General features: G+C 37.6%; 1 protein-coding gene across 1 annotated transcript; it reads left to right on the top strand.

Annotated features, from left to right (window-relative positions):
* Positions 1 to 19,154, top strand: fastkd3 (FAST kinase domains 3). The gene is made up of 7 exons (XM_041245363.1): positions 1 to 56; positions 951 to 2,429; positions 3,310 to 3,395; positions 11,515 to 11,689; positions 12,024 to 12,093; positions 15,006 to 15,120; positions 18,471 to 19,154. The coding sequence occupies exons 2-7, from the start codon at positions 980 to 982 to the stop codon at positions 18,567 to 18,569; spliced, it is 1,995 nt and encodes a 664-aa protein (XP_041101297.1). The 5' UTR covers positions 1 to 56; positions 951 to 979; the 3' UTR covers positions 18,570 to 19,154.
* The last annotated feature ends 4 nt before the right edge of the window (positions 19,155 to 19,158 follow it).

Raw genomic sequence — 19,158 nt, 5'->3', positions numbered from 1 at the left:
GTTGTATCTCGGAAGTTATTGCATATCTACACCGGATAGAAACGCACCATGCTAAGGTAGATTTTTCTTAATAACATATAGTACAATACATCTGTATTTTCTTGTCTATTATTTGTAATACATACAGAGTATTTATATATTCGTGTATCCATCGTGTCATATTACTGCAAAAAATAAATAAATAAATAAAAAAATCCCGATCTTAGTCTTACTGCTGCATAGCTGCATACAGTCTGGGCCAATATTATTATTATTATTATTATTATTATTATTATTATTATTATTATTATTGTGGCAGTTAAAAGCAAATGTGTTTCTATACTTTTTTTCAGTAATATAATACACGTTTCACATAATGTTATGATGTTGCAAAACATATTGTTAAATATAAATCACAAACCTGCTGCTTTTATATATTATTCTCACGTATTTCTACGAAGTGAGTCTAGTGGTCAGCAATGTTTGGAGTTTAGTACAAATTTTACTAATAATAAATAATAAATAAATAATAATTTATTTTGTTAACCTTAAGGATAAAGGAAGCAGAATGGATCGTTATGGGCCTTTTTTAAAATTTATTTTTTATGAACACCTCTCTAGTGATATGCAGCTGCTGGCATCTGCGAAATAAACTGTGACAATACGAGTATCAATGTCATCTACCATATTATTGTGTTACCACTGGCAGTTTAAAGGAAGCCTTGCTCCTCAGGTCAAGTAGTGAATGTTTTTATTATTAGTGTCTTGATACTCCTGGTGACCACAAATATAGTCTTTTTTATTTTGTTTGTTTTATTTTTATTATATGCTTCAACAAGGATAAATTAGATTGTTAAAGCATTTCTTTCATATAAAGTGTACATGGGCCATAGTTGTGCTAGCATCACTAGTATTCATATGTAGTAAACATGATATATATATAAAAAACATTGTATTTATTTTCTGTATAGGAAGCTGTTGGGTAATCCTTGAAACTACTATGGCTTTTAACATCTTGAGAAAGTTCCAGAGTGTGACCACGGGTATAGGAAGATGCAGCTCCGTACAGAATGGGCACTGTTTGTTGCAATGTATTATCAGTCACAGTAGACGGTTGCATTTACCCTGTGACTACATGAAGCCAAGCCATTGTGCCACAAGGCCATTTAAGCTTCATGGTAACTCTCAAAAGATGTATTTTTCAACCATTAAGGATCACCCTTACTTAAGTGGCATTTCTTTATGTCTGCACGAAGATGCTTCTGACAGAATTAGGTCTGCAAACAAGCAATCCACAATCATGGATCAAGAGGTGTTTTTAGATCGTCTCCACGGCTGTGTATCAGCCAAACAGGTTTTCAAGCTTCTTGCTTCCATGGAAATTATGTCTGACACAGAGGCTGCTTTAGCTCTGCAGAGGATTGCTGTCTTGGAGCATGACCAGACCGGACTAAAGAACCCAGAAGCTGTGTTGGAAAATGATGTCTTTAAAGCACTTTGCTTCCAGTTTGAACATGATTCACAGAAACTGACAGATGCAGGACTTGTGACTGCACTACATGCTTGTACCCAGCTGTATGTGGACCCATGGAGTACACTGATGGTCCGCTTGGTTTCAGAGAGCCAAGAGCGGCTGGACAGAGGGCCAATGGCCATCAAGAACCTGTGTATTTTGGGGGAGGCTCTCTTGGCTCTTGAGGGCCCAGGCTGTGGCATGCTGAAGCAAGTCATGGATCAGGTACAAGAGCAGGGGGTGGAAGAGTGGAGCCCAGAGGATGTGACAATGGTCTACAACATGCTGCAAGCTGGAGTTGGTGAAAGTGGTCAATATCAGGACCTCCTTAACACCTTGAATAGCTTTACTATATCTATAGCCTCCAAACTAAACCCTAAGTCTATAAGCCACATATTGAATGCACTAGTTGTCCTTAACCAAACCCAGGCCATTCCTTTGGTCATAAGCCTATGCAAGCACTCTGTCAGGCATGTGCCTCACTTTTCAGACGAAGAGCTGGTGCTGTTGCTGGGAGCTTTCATGCACTTTGGCCAGAGTGACAGGTATTTTATTGAAGCACTGGAAAGGTATGTACCCAAGAGCACCTTCACCATGAACCCTGAGGCTGTCAGCAAAGTCATGCAGTACTGCAGCCGCAGGCAAATCCTCTCCAGGCCTATCTTTGACTCTGTGGCACAGAGCTTTGTTTATAGAGCAGACAATTTAAGTACCAGCCAGATTGCCAGACAGATTATGCCCTTTGGAAAGCTCAATTATCTGCCCCCAAATGCAGGGGGGCTGTTCCGGAGAGTAGAGGGCATCCTCAGGGACCGTTTCTCTCAGTTCCAGCCACGCACGTTGCTCAACCTGCTCCATTCATGCACACTCATTGAAAGGTTTCCTGTTAACTTTGTGGCCAAAGTTTTTAGCCCCTACTTTCTTCAGCAGTTGGAAGGTAAGCTGGTCTTTGTCTTCTATGCTTTATGTTAAGTGTCTGTGGGGGAAAGCGTGTGAAAATAGTTATACTACAATTAATTGGTGAAGCGTCAGTCTCTTGAAAACAATGCTACATACTCAATTATTGCAGTCAGAAAAAGAGAAATGCTTTTATAGGTGGATTTAGTACATTTTGCTGAGATTCAATTGACAAATTAAATGCACAAAGTATAAATTAAATGGATTGTATGAACTTCTGAGGATGGGCATTAATACAGTGTCTTTGTCCAATAAACCAATGAAAATGTTCTCAAATCCATACACAAGTCTGAAGTTTGGACTAAAACGTGTTTTGAGAGAGCTAAACTGCAAAATATAGGCTATGCTTAAGATATTACAAGGGTTATCCCAGTTCTTTCTTTTTAAGGTTATTATTAACAAACTTAAACATTATCTGATGAAAATTTGGCAGTGATAACAATTATACATCTAAACAACACCATTTAGTATATATTAATGGAACAGTGACAAGGCTGAAGCTAATAATTTGTGGGGAATGGATTACTGTATATTATTTATTTATTTATTTGTTTCTTAGCAAATGCCCTTACCCAAGGTGACGTACAGTTGTATACAAAATAAATTACATATCAAGAATCACAGTACAATTAAGAGTAAGATCCAAAATATAATGACTTCAGTCCTAATAAGAGCAAATACAAAACACAGTATGATTTGATATCGGGGCAGTTCAAAAGCAGACTACTTCATTACTTTAAAGTGTCTGAAGTGGTGTAAAAGGCATAGTCTGGGAGGTTACATTGTTGATACAAACCAAATTGCTTGCAAGTTTCACTAGACATCATGTTATGTTCATTATTATGTTTCTTCCATTATAGCACAAGGAACTGGCTTGGACAGGATTGTGCTTGCACAGCTGACACAGCTCTTTATGACTGTGAAACTAGAATGCCCCTTCTATGAGGTAAGGGACAGAGACGCTACGTCTTGTTTACAAATGTAGATATTCTTTATTTCCATGGAAATATAAAGCTGTATTGCAAAAAAATATATCCTTGTAATCTTCAAGTACTGTACATATGTAGATACATGCAAAAAATATATTCCTATAATATTCATGTGCCTATATCAAGATGCTCCCTGGTCAGCAGCTTCATTTAAAAACAAACTGCCGCCATTATCACCCTTGCTACAACAAGTCCTGTACAACGGAGAAGAAATAATACATCCAAAATAAAAAGATGGATATCGCCGTGTAACAAATTATTATTTTTTTTTGGTTCTTGGGTAGTAAGTGTTATTTCCTAATTGCTTATGCCTCACAAGTATAGAAAATGGCCACAAATCCCCACAAACTTTGCTTTTGTGACCAGGACAGTGATATTTTGAAATTTACCTATTTTCCAGAACATTCCAGATAGATTCAGTGCTGAGTAAACTTGGAGTAACTTCTAGAACTTTCCAGTAATATAAATAGTAGTATAAATACAGGGGCCTTAAGCCCACCAGTTCAGTTTAGTTCCAGCTGCCTAAGTGGATACATATCTGCATTTTTCTGAGATGGCATCAAGAGGCTGCAATGGTGGCATTCCTGATGGGTCTCCAAGGCGGTTTTACCAAGTTTCCCTGCTATCTTTGCCTTTGGGACAGCAGGGACACCAAGGCGCACTACCACAGGCGGGACTGGCCACAGCTGACCGAGTTCTCTGTGGGGAGGAACAACGTCAAGTGGGAGCCACTGGCGGACCCCCGGGAGGTGCTGATGCCGCCACTGCACATCAAATTGGGCCTTATGAAACAATTTGTCAGAGCTCTAGATAAGGAGTCAGCAGCCTTCAAGTACCTTCAAGACTTCTTCCCTAAGCTGTCTGAGGCAAAGGTCAAAGCCGGTGTTGTCTTCGGACCACAGATAAAGAAGATCCTGCAGTGCAATGAATTCCCCAAGAGGCTCACTAGTAAGGAGAAAGCGTATTGGAATAGCTTTGTTGCAGTGGTTCGGGGCTTCCTGGGCAATCACAAGGCCGAAAACTATGTGGAGCTGGTTGAGACTCTGGTGAAGAACTACGGCACAATGGGCTGTAGAATGTCCCTCAAAGTCCATATCCTTGATGCTGATCTTGATAAATTCAAGGAGAACATGGGAGCATACTCGGAGGAGCAAGGCGAGTGCTTCCATCAGGATATACTGGACTTTGAACGCCGCTGCCAAGGACAGTATAACGAGAACATGATGGGAGACTACATTTGGGGGCCGATTCGTGAAAGTGATTTACAGTATAACCGTAAATCCCGAAAAACTGCTCTCTTCTAAATCTTTTGTAGTCATTTTTGTATTACTTTAGTATAAATACATGTTAATTTGGATTCATATGTTGTTTTTTTCTGACTTTATGTAAACAAAAAGACACGCATCGCCCGTTTTCTCATTTGAAATAGGTAAATTTCAAAATATCATTGTCCTGGTCACAAAAGCAAAGTTTGTGGGGAATAATAGCCATTTTCTATACTTGTGAGGCATAAGCAATTAGGAAATAACACTTACTACCCAGGAACAAAAATTGTGTTACATAGTGTATTCAACTAAACAATGATGAAAACTCTGAAACCAGCAACAGAAGAATTTACGCAGAGGTTTTAAAAAAAGAAAAGCAAATGAAAATGCAATGAAACAAACACTTGCTGATCTAGAAACCAGAGAACTTCACCAGATACATTGACAAACCACTTCTGAATTTCATCTGGTCTAAAAAATTAAAATGGTGAAGACTTTGAACAATGTAATTGTTTTAAATGTATTATTTTTTCTCCATTGTACCGTACTAGTTGTAGTGACAGCAATAATGGTGGCGTTTAAATCAGTAGCGGAGGAACAGAAAGATGAGCCCAGGTGCAGGTTTTTTTAAGTGTGCAGGTGATTAAAGAACAGACAGACAATTGTAATCTAGGTGAAAAGGTTTGTTTTATTTATTTTTATGTCCAGTGCCTGACGGCAAAACAAACAGTAAATAATAATGGAGGCAAGTAATACAGCAGCGTGTATTACTTAATTTATAATGCCTGGGTTGCCCCGCAAATAATAGTCCTGTTTTTATTATACACCCACACAAAACACATACACAAGTCCGTTAGTGTGTGAATTAGTGCTAGTATCACAAATAACTGTATTTGTACCACAAGTGCAGTGCTGTTCCGGATTTGTGCTGGCCTCTGGCAACAGCTCTGGAACGTGTTAGCGACTTCCCTACCCTGAGAAAGAACTGTCAGACCAGCCCGTCCAAAGAACTCTGTTCTTGCTGCTTAGTGCCCTCACAGGTCAGGAGGTAGATTAACAACCAAGAATCATTGTATTTCTGTCACAGCCCCCTTCAATTTACACTTTTATACTCCGCTTTTGTGTTTTTGAGGCATGTATTTTACAATTTTAAATACATTATTGGAAATCACAAAATAAATCAGATTGTAAGTGGCATAAAGTCTCAAATCGGATTCAAGCTGTCTTCACTCTCTCCTACGGTGTGCAGTTAACTGTGTTGCACTTGTGTGATGTATTTTAATTTCGCATTGAGTCCTGAGTCCTGTCAGAACTGCAGAAAGGAGAACACACCAGGCCCTGTAGAATGAGTGAATAAACAGATTATTAAATGAGTACTCACCCAGGTGGATGGCCCTGAAAATGAATACATTGATTATATAATGATTTCAACTTTTGAGTTTGCCTGCGGGGGCCCCCTAAGTGCATGGACCCCTGTGCAACTGCTCTGGCTGCACCAGATATTCCTCCACCACTGGTTTAAATGTATATTATAAAGTCACGATAGTGCCGTTATAGTAAGAGTGACAGACAGTTTTTTGTTTATACCTGATTTTCAGGGGTATGTTTTCAGTGTCATTGAGTGTGTATTTTTTTAATTTTTTTTTTGGTATAGATTGTGAAAATCCGTTTGGTAGTTTTAAAGTTACAGAATCGCGTAAAAATTAGTTTTTACAAATTATTCAGACAATTTTTTGCGCTCAATAACTACAAAATGGCTGCGGGTTTCAATACCTCCTTTGGTAGGCTGCTAGAACTCGTTAACGAGGAATGCCTTTTTGTGGAACCAACAAAATCGATCAAGTAATTACCAAGGTACTTTTGGGCTTTTCTTCGCGCATGCATGGTTAGTTTTTTCATAACTATGAAAGTATGCCTGCGCACTTCGGTCAAATGATTCTGTTGTTAACTTATGTCTGAGCCGAGCTGAGGCGTGACCCAAAGTGTAACTGCAGGCTGGAGACCAGCTGCGCAGTACCTCTCTTTTACAAAGCAAGGGCTGCATTCAATTTTTTTTAAAATAAACTACAAACCTGTAATAAAAAAATAATACTTATCAATTGTTTATCCTAGTGTAAGCAGAAATATAAAGCCGAGCAACGTATAGCAGCAACGCGTGTTTAGGGTAATAGATAAACTGCATGGTTTATTTGTATAATTTAAGGGAATCTATAAGTTATTTTTGTAATATTGCATAAGCCTCGTAGCTTTTGCTAGGGAGACTTAGTTTAAAAAGTAAAGTTGTTTACTTACTTCATTATCTGACAGGACGTTGCATCCTGCTTTGCTGTTGTGGTCCGTCTAGACTGGAGACAGACACACAACATGGCAATGTAAACAGGGTTGAACTGTTGTTGTTGCTGTATGGGACAGCAGAATTTATTTTGGGTTAAATAAAACCTATTTCATTGGTTAGCGATGCATCAGAGTCCTTAATAAATACCCACGCCTATATAACGCTTAATAACTGTCCATTGTTATTAAAACCAAAACAACTGTAGTAATAACTGTTGACTGTCACATTTGTTTAATATAATTTTTTTGTAAGTATTCCAGTGAAATTGTGTACTGTTCATTATGAACAATATTACACAACTATTTGTAATTTAATACAAAGATCACCATTCTGTTACAACCTACATACAAGTTCAAGGTGTGTCCATTTCTGCTAAACCAACAAAAAAACAAAAATACTGTAAACATTAATCTCTTCAGTTAAAAATCAGCAAAACAAACCCCATGATTGACACTATTTTATGTCCTTTTACTATGCCACACATACATTACATTTATTTTCCAGCATATTAAACACGAGTATGGCTTTTGTTAACAAAATAAATAAAAAATAGCTCAAAGGGTTTAAAACAAAGGTTACTGTTACAAATGTTTGTATACTTGAAAAACAAAAGTACACAAGAAATGCATTGTCTCAATTCATGTGCGTTCATATTGTAATTGTTCTGATTATCTTTTATAATTCACATGTCAGTGGTTTTTAGTCACAAAGAACAGTGATCTTTCTTCACTTCTAAAGCAGTGGTTCACAACCCTGGTCATGGGGACCCCTTGTGACGGCTGGTTTTTCTTCCATCTGAGCTCTCACTTACTTAAATGAACACTCCTTGAACTAACAATTTGGTTAATAACATTTTTAAACCATACTTCACCTTATAATAAGTTGGAGAGCCCAAGTTCTATTCAGTTTCACACATAACTCGAAATCTCCATCTCTTTCAAATCATTCAACAGGTTTCATTACACCAATTGTTAGTTTAATCGAGTGTTCAATAAATAAGTTGAGTTGGGGAAAAGAGTAACAGCACACACAGGGGGGTCCCCAGGACCAGGATTGAGAACCACTCTATGGCATATTTGGCTGTTTCATTGAACTTTAATTCTTAGCAACCCACTGACCTGCCCAGTGGCGGTGACTACCTATGTTGTGTAAAGTGAACCCATCTACTGTACTAGTTAAGCAGTGTGTGCTGGAAAGCCTTGTCAGAGCAACTTGTCGGTCTCGTAATTTATGACTTCACAGAAACCCTAGATTAAATTATATATTCACACACACACAGACACAGTGCCGAGAAAAATGTGTGAACCTCTTAGGATTTTCACATGTTTTACATATTTCAAACGTAAAATGTTATTAGATCTTAATCTAAGGCCTAATAATAAAAGATAACCTGATTAAACAAATGACACAATAAATGATACTTTTTCAACATTTATTTATCCACAAATGATTCAACATTCAATATCTGTGTGTGAAAAAGTATGTGAACCTTTAGATTCAGTAACTGGTGGCACCGCTTTGAGCAGCAATGACTTCAACAAAGCGTTTCCTGTAACTGTTGGTCAGTCTGTCACATCAGTTTTGAGGAATATTGGCCCATTTCTCCTTACAGAACTGCTTCAACTTGGTGACATTTGAGGGCTTCTTTGCATGACAGCTCGCTTCAGGTCCTGCCACAACATTTTGATGGGGTTTAGGTCCGGACTTTGACTAGGACATTCTAAAATGTGGAATTTCTTCTTCTGCAGCCATTCTTTTGTAGATCTGCTTGTATGTTTAGGATCATTGTCTTGCTGCATGACCCACTTTCGGTTCAGCTTCAGCTCACGGACGGATGGCGTGACATTCTCCTCTAGAATCTTCTGATACAATGCAGAATTCATGGTTGTGTCAATGATGGTAAGCCGTTCAGGTCATGAGGCAGCAAAGCAGCCCCAAACCATCACTCTCCCACCACCATGCTTGACGGTTGGGATGAGGTTCTTCTGTTCGAACACAGCGTTTGGTTTTCGCCAAACATAATGTTTGTCATTGAGGCCAAAAAGTTCTACCTTTGACATGTCTGTCCAGAGAACGTTGTTCCAGAAGTCTTGTGGATCATCTATGTGCTCTTTGGCGAACTTCAGACGGGCAGCAATGCTCTTGTTAGAGAGCAGTGGTTTCCTCCTCTATCCTTCCATGAACACTGTTCTTGTTCAGTCTTTTCCTGATAGTTGAGTCATGAACTCTCACATTAGCTGTCACTCACAGAGTGGCCTGCAGATCCTTGGATGTTACTCTGGGGTTCTTTGTGACTTCCTTCATGATTTTCCGGTTTATTCTTAGTTTGTTCTTGCTCGGGAGCCTGCATTGTCCTCCTACGCTGTAGCTCCATGGTGAATCTGCAGTGTGTAAAGAAGCGGTCGGCTGACGGCACACGCTTCGGAGGACAGCGTGTGTTCGTCTTCGCCTCTCCCGAGTCAGCACAGGGGTGGTAGCGGTGAGCCGAACATAAATAAATAATAATTGGCCATTTCAAATTGGGAGAAAATAAAAAAATAATTGGCAACGACTAAAAAAAATAAATAAATAATCTGTATTAATTCTAATTACCATTAGTTTATATAAACTTATATATAATATAACTTGTTATATTATCATGCAATGCTGGCTCTGAGGGATCAGTCTTGATTTGTCCTCCCCAGCGAATCAGTGTGCACAACTTTTGAATGAATTTTATTTATTTATTTATTTAAAAGTTTTATATTTATTGGAGTTAATTAGTTCCTTATTTTCTGTTGAGTCCCGCTGGCATACTCGTGTTCAGTCTATTTGTGACAACTGCATTGGGGGCTAGTCGACGAAACACCGAGGATGGAAGGTACCCACTTGAAGACCCCAGAGATGTACCCTACTTAGCTCAATCCAGACGGTTTTCATGCTGATGCACTGGGGAGACAGCACTGTGGTTGATCCCCGGAGCCAGCATCGCAGCTGTTGTGTGTGCTGATGCGCTGGGGAGGCAAAATAAGCTGATCCCTGGAGCCAGCATTACACTTCAGCCATCAGCACCAGACAGAAGGATATCTACATCAACAGATGAAAAGAAATGCAAATAGATGGAGATGCAAATGAATCACATTAGTTTACTGTGGAGCTACGTCTTAGTTGGTGCTTATCTATGCGAGACCCGAGTTCAAATCAGCATGAAGTTTTAACGTCTACTCTCATGTAATGGAAATCTATCTATCTATCTATCTATCTATCTATCTATCTATCTATATATATATATATATATATATATATATATATATATATATATATATATATATATATATATATATATATACACACACACACACACACTTTTGTAACTATAGTGAACACTATAGTGTTTGTAATTAAGCATTCTTGTGAGGGGAGCTTATATGGATTTGCAAACCTACCGCTGTCCCACCTACTACTACTCTGTCACAAACCATTTACAGTGATTGTAGCTGACAAAATAATTCCATAAGTCTTAGCCATTTTCACTTCCATTAGCTACATAATCTCCAATGTGCAGTTTTTAAAGGAACACATGTCATAGCAAACATACGTTTTCAATTTTAAACAGACTTATGGTACTACACTAGATAAAAGAACATCTGCTTTTCTTGTCTGACCTTCCAGGAAGTTGGTTACTGCTTGACTTCCTTGTTCACTTCATCCATTCATGCAGTGTCTTCTGGGTCAGAGTATGTTACTGGCTGAAAGTATGTTATTCCGTAGAAGTAGATGATTGGTTATTGACTAGAAAGAAGCTAGTAAAAGGGGTGGGGACATTTCAAAACTTCAGGTGAAATGACCCAGGAAGTGCAAGACAGTTTAAAAGCATAGCTTACAAACAGCGTGTAAGTTAGTGTAGCAGCAAGTACTGTGCTTTTAAAACCAAAATACCTGTTTGCAAAACGTATTTCTTTTAAAACTTTGCTTAAAAATGTATGGAATGTGTTTAAAACCTTAATATAACTTTAAGCTGGCAATTTTATATTTTTAGTGTTCTGAACACCATTTGACTTTTAAGCCCGACACACATACTGATTCTGCGATTCCCTGTCAGGTTCTATTATAGGTGTTGTAAAGAAAAAATAACCCTTTCCTGCCAGTTTCTTTGCAAAGCTACCGCCACAAGTGTCAAGGTCTCGTATCACAGAAACCCCTGGAGGTTGTGACTTTGTATTTGCGGGGTTATATAAACCCTTTATGGCAAATGTGTTGCTGACCATAGCATTGACCTGACCTCATGTGGCTGTCGTGAATTTTGAAGAAACAGCTGCATAGAGACGGTAGTTGGTAAGTTCCATTAAAGTATTGTCTAATAAAAATGTATCCTTTTTTTTGGGCACTAGATTTTTTCATTCTACTGGGGATGCATTGTTTCTGTTCACAACAACTCCCATTTCTAGCTACTTCCCTATATTTAAATATACATAAATAATGTGTTTTATTTTTCAGGGTCCCAAGCTCCACTCTAAGTATCGAGTGAAATCTTTTCAGACCCCGGGACGGTCTTTGGAGAGCCCTGTAGATGGGCATCTGTACAACCGGGTGAAAACTGGACTGATTGACCTTCTAGGGGCTAGAATTTACTTTGCTTCTCGAGTGTTGACACCATACTGCTACACTTTAGGTACTGTGTTAGATTAAAGAAAGTAAAAACACTTGTGTGATGGTGACTTTTCCTTTTAAATAATATAATAAGAATTGAACACAGAGACAGTATTAAACTTAAGGATTAATAAACCTAGGTAATGCATTTTAGTTAATTACTAACTTGAAATTATGTTGATATTTGTAATTGTAGCAAGTGGACCGCCATAAACGCATGCTATTACCACACATTTGAGGAATGGAAATTCATATGCGTTCATTGGAAGACTTCCAACTTTTTACCTTGTCTTATTGATTGTTAATGATTGTCACATTAACCTGTAATCCTTAGTTTCCTTTTTTTTGTTTCTCAGATGTGGAAATAAAACTTGATGAAGAAGGGTATGTGTTACCAGCTACTCACCATGAGGAGGTCTATAAGAGGTAAGAGTGTACAGAAATTTAGAAAAACTCATTGAGTGTTTTAGAGTCACTTTTTTATTGAGTTGACTGGTGTTCTTTTTCTTTATTGGAAACAATGAAACCTGATTATTTCAGCAGGTTGCAGGGGTTACGGCTGGGGCAGACTAAGCCACTATAAATCTATTGAGCAACTATGAAATGGATGGATTTCTGACACATTGGAATTTGCTGCTAAAGAGATAGCTGTTCTGTTTCTGTGTTTAACTCCAAAGTTTAAGTTTGTTAGGTTTTATTGGAAAGTGCCTTGGGGTGATTTATGATGAAAGGCAATATATAAGTGTAAGTTTTAATAGTATTGTGATTTCATATCTAATAGACTTTCTGTTACTTAATGCACAATCAGCATGTTTTGAAAATCAGTCATGAAGTCCCAACACGTGTTGCTGTTGACCGTGCATTGCTTAAGTAGTGTGGATAAGGTGTAAGTGACAGTCAAGGCTTGAATGGAAAAATCCACCAGGCCACACACATTCTTGTAGCCCAGTGTAATGGTTGTTTATTGTTCACCTAAAATGCAGAGTTTGTGTTGCAATCAATGTTTAATATATTAAAAGGAAAAAGATAAACTGCAAAAACAGGCAACTATTGGAACATGTAAAAATGACATTAATTATTACTATTGAACATGGCAGAAAAAAATACAAACCCAAACCATGATTCAGTATGGGACTCATTTCTAAGCATGTCCACCTTGACTGTTAGCTTGAAATATAGTGTTCGTCACTAAACGATAGTGAACCGATATGTCGCATAAAAGAAAATGCCACATGTTAAAAATGTACATCGTCTCATCTTAATTTTTTTTTTTTTTTTTTTTAAATAGTACATTTCAAATATAGTGGGGTTTTTTTTTTCATTAATCTTCGGCACTAAAAGCTGTTTTTATTATATCATTCAACACTTTCATTAATGGTTATATTGACAAACCGAAGTTGTATACATTTCATTGCAGAATACTGTTGCAATAATTATTCAAAAACAGTTAGTATTCAAACATTTGCAGCACCAGTAATAAATAGGAATGAAAAAGCTTAAGCCTTGAGTTAAATATACTTTAAAAAATGAATAAATAACATAAAATTAAGTTAAAATAAATTGTATAATTTGGTGGATTGGTGATTAAAAGTGAAAGGGATCACAGAAGTTACAAAATGGCTTGTTTACTGATAGATGGTGACATATTCTTTACTTGGGTTGTTTTAAATGTGCTACAGAATGTTTTTTATGCTTTAGCAGACATTGCTGAGCCCAATCATCACAGTGAAACCAGCTGCTAAGACGTTTTGCAAATAAATAACGTCAGGTCAAATTTATTTTCACACGCTCTGTTTATTGTACATGCGCTGTTTAAAATATTTTTTTTCAGAGTAAAATGGGCTCAAAAGGCATTGAATTGCAAAAAAGCAGTCGGTACTATATCTACAGCCAAGCCCCACCCCATGTTCACTGTATTTTTAACATACCTCTTTATAGACGGGCACACTGATAAATCCTCTCCTGATCACTCATTGTATCACCAAACTCCTTCATAATGTGATCCAAGTCATTATTTTATTACTATAACATCTCAAAAAGCTCTGCAAATGTCTGTGATATTCTTTGAGCGCTGAATGCAGAAGCAGCTACCTCCATTGTTATGTCTGTGTTATCTCTGTAATTCATGGGGCTATGAGAAATGCCCCTTTTTTTGGTTTCATTCGGCCACTGAAAGGTTTTCTCTGCTTTTTCCAGAGAAAAAACGACTAGAGACCTTTTACATCTTTTTGATGATGTCGGACAGGGTCTGACATTGGACTGGAAAGGGAAAATTGTAATGTCGGACCTGGTTCAACATAGGACCGCAAAGGGTTAATGCTAATTGTGTGCAACACTAAATGCCAGCCCCCACATGGCAATGTTCATTGGCTGAAACCGTTGATTCATGACATTACACTATGAAACACAATTTTTGTTCCTGGGTAGTAAGTGTTATTTCCTAATTGCTTATGCCTCAAAAGTATAGAAAACGGCTATTATTCCCCACAAACTTTGCTTTTGTGACCAGGACAGTGATATTTTGAAATGTACCTATTTCCAATGAGAAAACAGGCGAATTTGTGTCTTTTCGTTCACATAAAGTCAGAAAAAAACAACATATGAATCCAAATTAACATGTATTTATACTAAAGTAATACAAATATGTAAATACTGTAAATTTACAGTATAATCGTAAATCTCGAAAAACTACTCACTTCTAAATCTTTTGTAGTCATTTTTGTATTACTTTAGTATAAATACATGTTAATTTGGATTCATATGTTGTTTTTTTCTGACTTTATGTGAACGAAAAGACACAAATTCGCCTGTTTTCTCATTGGAAATAGGTACATTTCAAAATATCACTGTCCTGGTCACAAAAGCAAAGTTTGTGGGGAATAATAGCCGTTTTCTATACTTTTGAGGCATAAGCAATTAGGAAATAACACTTACTACCCAGGAACCAAAAAAAAAAAATTTGTTACATGGTGTTATTGCAGGAAGTGCAGATCAACCATGCTCCTACATAAACTAAGGTTAACAAGAGAAAGGTTGTGAGAGCCCTGCACAGCCCAGCACTCCTACCTTGGCGTCTGAGGGTGCGGCTGCAGCTCCCCCACCACCCCCATCCAATGGGCACCAAGAAAAAATACAGCAGAAAAAATGGATGTGCCACCGGGGCGTGTTCGTATGTGAAATGTATCCCCAGACCAAATCCGCCTGCATTTTGCAGGTGCTAATTTCAAACTCTGGTGAATTGGAATCATAAAGACCGATGGTTGCCTTTTCTTGTAGTCGCCATGACTTGCAGTAACCATGTTAAGAAATGATTAATTCACAGTCCTTTTAATCTACAGGATTGCTGTGTGTATTGATGGTCAGAAGAGGTTTTGTGCAAATAGTCATCATTTTCTTGGGAAGGAGGCCATTAAGAAACGGCATTTGAAACTGCTGGGTTATGAAGTTGTGCAGGTATGTTAATTACAAATTGCACTGTTAGTAGTGTAACCGCAATGTAGGTGTGTGTGCCTATGGTATGAACACAGACTGAAGTCGGGAATTAAGTATATTTAAAGTAACTGTTAGCTAACTTTCACACACCAGTTTTGTTTTACTGGAATGTGTTTATAGTTTGTTTATATTTTGCGAAAAGCTACCTCACCTGGGAAACGAATCTGGCAAAAACAGTAGATTAATTTAACGGTTAAAAAGGACTTTGTATACATGGGTAAAAGCCTGACTTGTTTACAACACCGGATGTCTTAGACAAGGGATGGTTGTTTGTGCAGAAGACATTCAGGAACAGGGTTAAGTAGATCTGGTGAATATGGGTCTTTCACCATTGTGGCTTTTTTGCTTTTAACCCTTTCATGCATAGAGGTCACTAGAGTGGACAGCTATTTTTAAGTGATTATCTCCAAAAGAAACTGTTTTGCCATCACCAATGCATGGTATCCTCTTCATTGGACGTCTTCCGATATTAAAACGCCTGCTATCTAGTGGCATTTGATAGGTACTACAAAAAATATAAAGGTGCCAGTACAATTGCAGAGGAAAGTTCAGCAGCAATGAGCACCTCGGGGATTTCTGTAAAATCCTTTTACACAAAAAGAGCAGAGCAAGTAAAAAAATATATATTCAAAGAAAGTAATGTTTAGGGAATAATATGGTATATGTTTTGTTCAAATACCCACTTTATTTTTTTCACAGTTTATGTTAAACCATATGTCCACTTAAGTGGACGTCATGCACTTAAGTGGACGTCATGCAATATTAAGATTAATATTGCACATTAGGCCTATGTTGTTCTATAGGCCTGTACTAAATATTTTTTGTAATATAAGAGCTATATATTGCAGTGTTGTCCACAAATAGGCTGGAAGATGGAAAAACAAAGACAGTGATTTTGAAGGAGTGTTGCCTACATTTTTAGGAGAGCACAAAGTGAATGTTGAGGGAACAGAGCCCATACACTTCTTTATGCACTTGTTTTCTGATACCCTGGTTGAAGAAATCGTCCACAACACAAACTTGTATGCACTGCAGAAAGGGAAGGAATAGCTGTCCCTAACAAGCCAAGAATTTCAAAGTTTCCTTGGGATAAATTTGATAATATCCTGTCAGAAATCCAAGATCCAGAATGTATTGGTCATCGAATGAAGTCCTTCGTCTTGACATGATTGCAAATGCAATGCCTGTAAACAGATTTGAAGTACCTTCGCTTTGCAGACAATTATTCGCAAGAGCCAGGAAACAAAGATAAACTTTTCAAAATTCGGCCTGTGTTAGACAAACTGGAGGCATCCTTTAGTAAAGCAGTTGATCCTGAAGAGTTCCAGTCTGTTGATGAGCAAATGATTCCCTTCAAGGGCCACCTGTCCATCAAGCAGTACATTCCCAAGAAACCCAAGCCCTGGGGTTTGAAGGTGTGGGTGACAGCAGGGACATCCAGGTACATGTATAGATTTGAGGTGTATCACGGAGCAAGTGGAGGCAGGGGTGAAGGTAGTACACTAGGCATGTGTGCTGATGTGGTTCTTCGCCTGTGTGATGACATACAAAACAAAAATCACAAGGTCTTTTTTGATAACCTTTTTTGTACCATCACTCTCCTCCAGAGATTACGTGACCAGGGCATCTACGGAACAGGTACATGCAGAGCTAACAGGCTAATGGGAGCGCAATCAAAGTTGAAGTGAGAAATAGCTGAAGGAAGAGGTGCATCATCAGTTGTGACCAATGATGAGAACACCACCATTACACGATGGCTAGACAGTTCAGTGATCCACATTGCATTGTCCTGTGCAGGCAAACAGCCACAGGATTCTACCCAGAGGTGGAGCAAGAAAGAAAAGGAAATGATCCACATCCCTAGACCATTTGCTGTCAAGCTATATAACAAAAACATGGGGGGAGTGGATCTCATGGATCAGTGTGTATCGATGTACCCACACAGATGCAAAAACAGGAGATGGTACATTCGAGTATTCTTTCACTTTCTTGGTGTGACTTGTGTAAATGCATGGCTACTGTATCGAATGTCAGGATTCTATGACAAGGATCTGTTGTATTTCAAAGCATTCATAGCTCGAGCGCTGATCAATGCCGGCTCTCTGGAGCAACGTCGAAGAGGAAGGCCAAGTGAGACACCCCCTCCTTTGAAGCGGAGGGCAGTGTCAAGGACACCCCCTGAAATCAGGCTCAGTGTGGGGAACCACTGCCCAAAGCTAACTGATGCAAAAAATGCTAACAGGTGCCATGATGCAGCTTGTACATGGAAAACTAAGTACATCTGCATGCAGTCAACAAGGAAGACATTTTTGTTACAAACATTGAGGACATTTTTGTTTCTGGGTGAATACATACATATTTGGGCATAAAAAAATATTTTCAACTTTGAGGACATTTTTGTTTCTGGAAAAAAAAAAAAAAAAAGAAAATGAGAAAACATTCTAATACATACCAGTTGGAATGGTACCAACCATTTAGTTTTGCATTTTGTATTACTTTTTTTCCCCAAATAAAAGAAAAAGACTTTCATTTATAATATGCTATTCCAAGATAATAGGGCAATTTGTTATGTTACAGATGCATGAGGTCCACTCAAGTGGACTTATGTATAACTTCTTAAATTTTGTACTAAAAAAAAAAAAAGGGGGGTTTTATGTTTTTATAGGCCCTGAAGACTAATAAAAACCATTTGAAAAAAAAATCTTGTTTAAGGTTAACATAATTCATGCATGAAAGGGTTAAAAACGTTGTTACGTAAAATATAATAATTTAAAAGGCAGATCAGCAAAGAAAATACAAACAAAACCAGTGTCGTCTGTGACTACGGCTACAGAACCTTTAAATAGGTGTACATATTCATTTTGTAATTCGTTTCAAAACAATAGGCTACAACAAGCAATATAAACAACTAAAGCATAACCTTAAGTCAGTTTAGTTATAGAAAAATGAATTATTACTCCAGTAAGATGTATACAGCATGTTCATTTCAATAGTGTAGTTGAAGTCGAATGGGACAGTCTAAAACTAAACTGAAAACGAGTTCATTCGGTTTTGACCAGAACAATCCCCAAGTTTTCAGATGTTGCATACATGGCTGCAATTCTTTCCATAATAAAATTGCAGGTGAGTGTACTAATATTTGTCAATTTCACAGCCTGTATCGTTTTCATGTCAAAAACAATTCTAATTGAAATGTGAGGGACATTTGTAATATCTCAACAACATGAAAGCAAATGGGAATTTCTAGATTTTCAGGGTAATTTTCACTGTATCTCTTCTGAATAACCTAGATCACACTGTTCTTTTCCTAGATACCATTCTATGAGTTTGAGAAGCTGCATGACCGGAGTGACACAGTAGAGTACCTTCACAAGAAGATCTTTCCACACAGCTACAGACTTAGCTGGTGATTTCCAACAATAATAATAATTTAAAAAAATAACTCTGAAAAATGCAATCACAATGATTGCTGGCTTTTATATTTAAATATATTTTGTGAAATGCCAACTAGTTCACACTGTTTCTTCATTTGCAGCAAAAAATACTGATCAACACATGACTTAAAATCTGTATTTTATCATGGAGCACTGTCGCCTTGGTTGTGTTTTTTTTTTACATTTTTTTATTCAAGAATTAAATTCTTTAATTACTGACAACTGAAATAACTCAGAAGCAACAACATACTTTTTTTAAAAAAAGTGTGTAGTAATCAAGTAAACTAAAATTCCTTTTGAGTTATGAATGCTCTTGCCCAAGGTGGTCATTTTTTGATCTGATGTTGTATAAAGATGCTATGTAACAAAGTAGATACCACACCTCTGTTATGCTGACCATCAGAATTTAAAAAGTACAACATAGTCAACACAGGAATAATATTTATTGTCATCCATAAAAAGCACTTACATTTATAATTTAGTGCAGATAAATAACCTGCTCCATCAGAAGGCGCACTGTTTTATATTGCTCACAGAGCAATGTACTATAGATACTACAAAAGTT

This window comes from Polyodon spathula, chromosome 3 (assembly GCF_017654505.1).
Source record: "Polyodon spathula isolate WHYD16114869_AA chromosome 3, ASM1765450v1, whole genome shotgun sequence".
Taxonomy (NCBI): Eukaryota; Metazoa; Chordata; class Actinopteri; order Acipenseriformes; family Polyodontidae; genus Polyodon; species Polyodon spathula.
Note: the sequence above shows the minus strand (reverse complement) of the source record. Positions and strands in the feature narration are given on the sequence as shown.

Excerpts from the sequence above, each read along its gene's own strand:
- fastkd3 (XM_041245363.1), top strand. The coding sequence starts at position 980 with ATGGCTTTTAACATCTTGAGAAAGTTCCAGAGTGTGACCACGGGTATA. Across the intron at positions 2,430-3,309 it reads CTTTCTTCAGCAGTTGGAAG|CACAAGGAACTGGCTTGGAC; the intron begins GTAAGCTGGTCT and ends CTTCCATTATAG. Across the intron at positions 11,690-12,023 it reads ACCATACTGCTACACTTTAG|ATGTGGAAATAAAACTTGAT; the intron begins GTACTGTGTTAG and ends TTTGTTTCTCAG.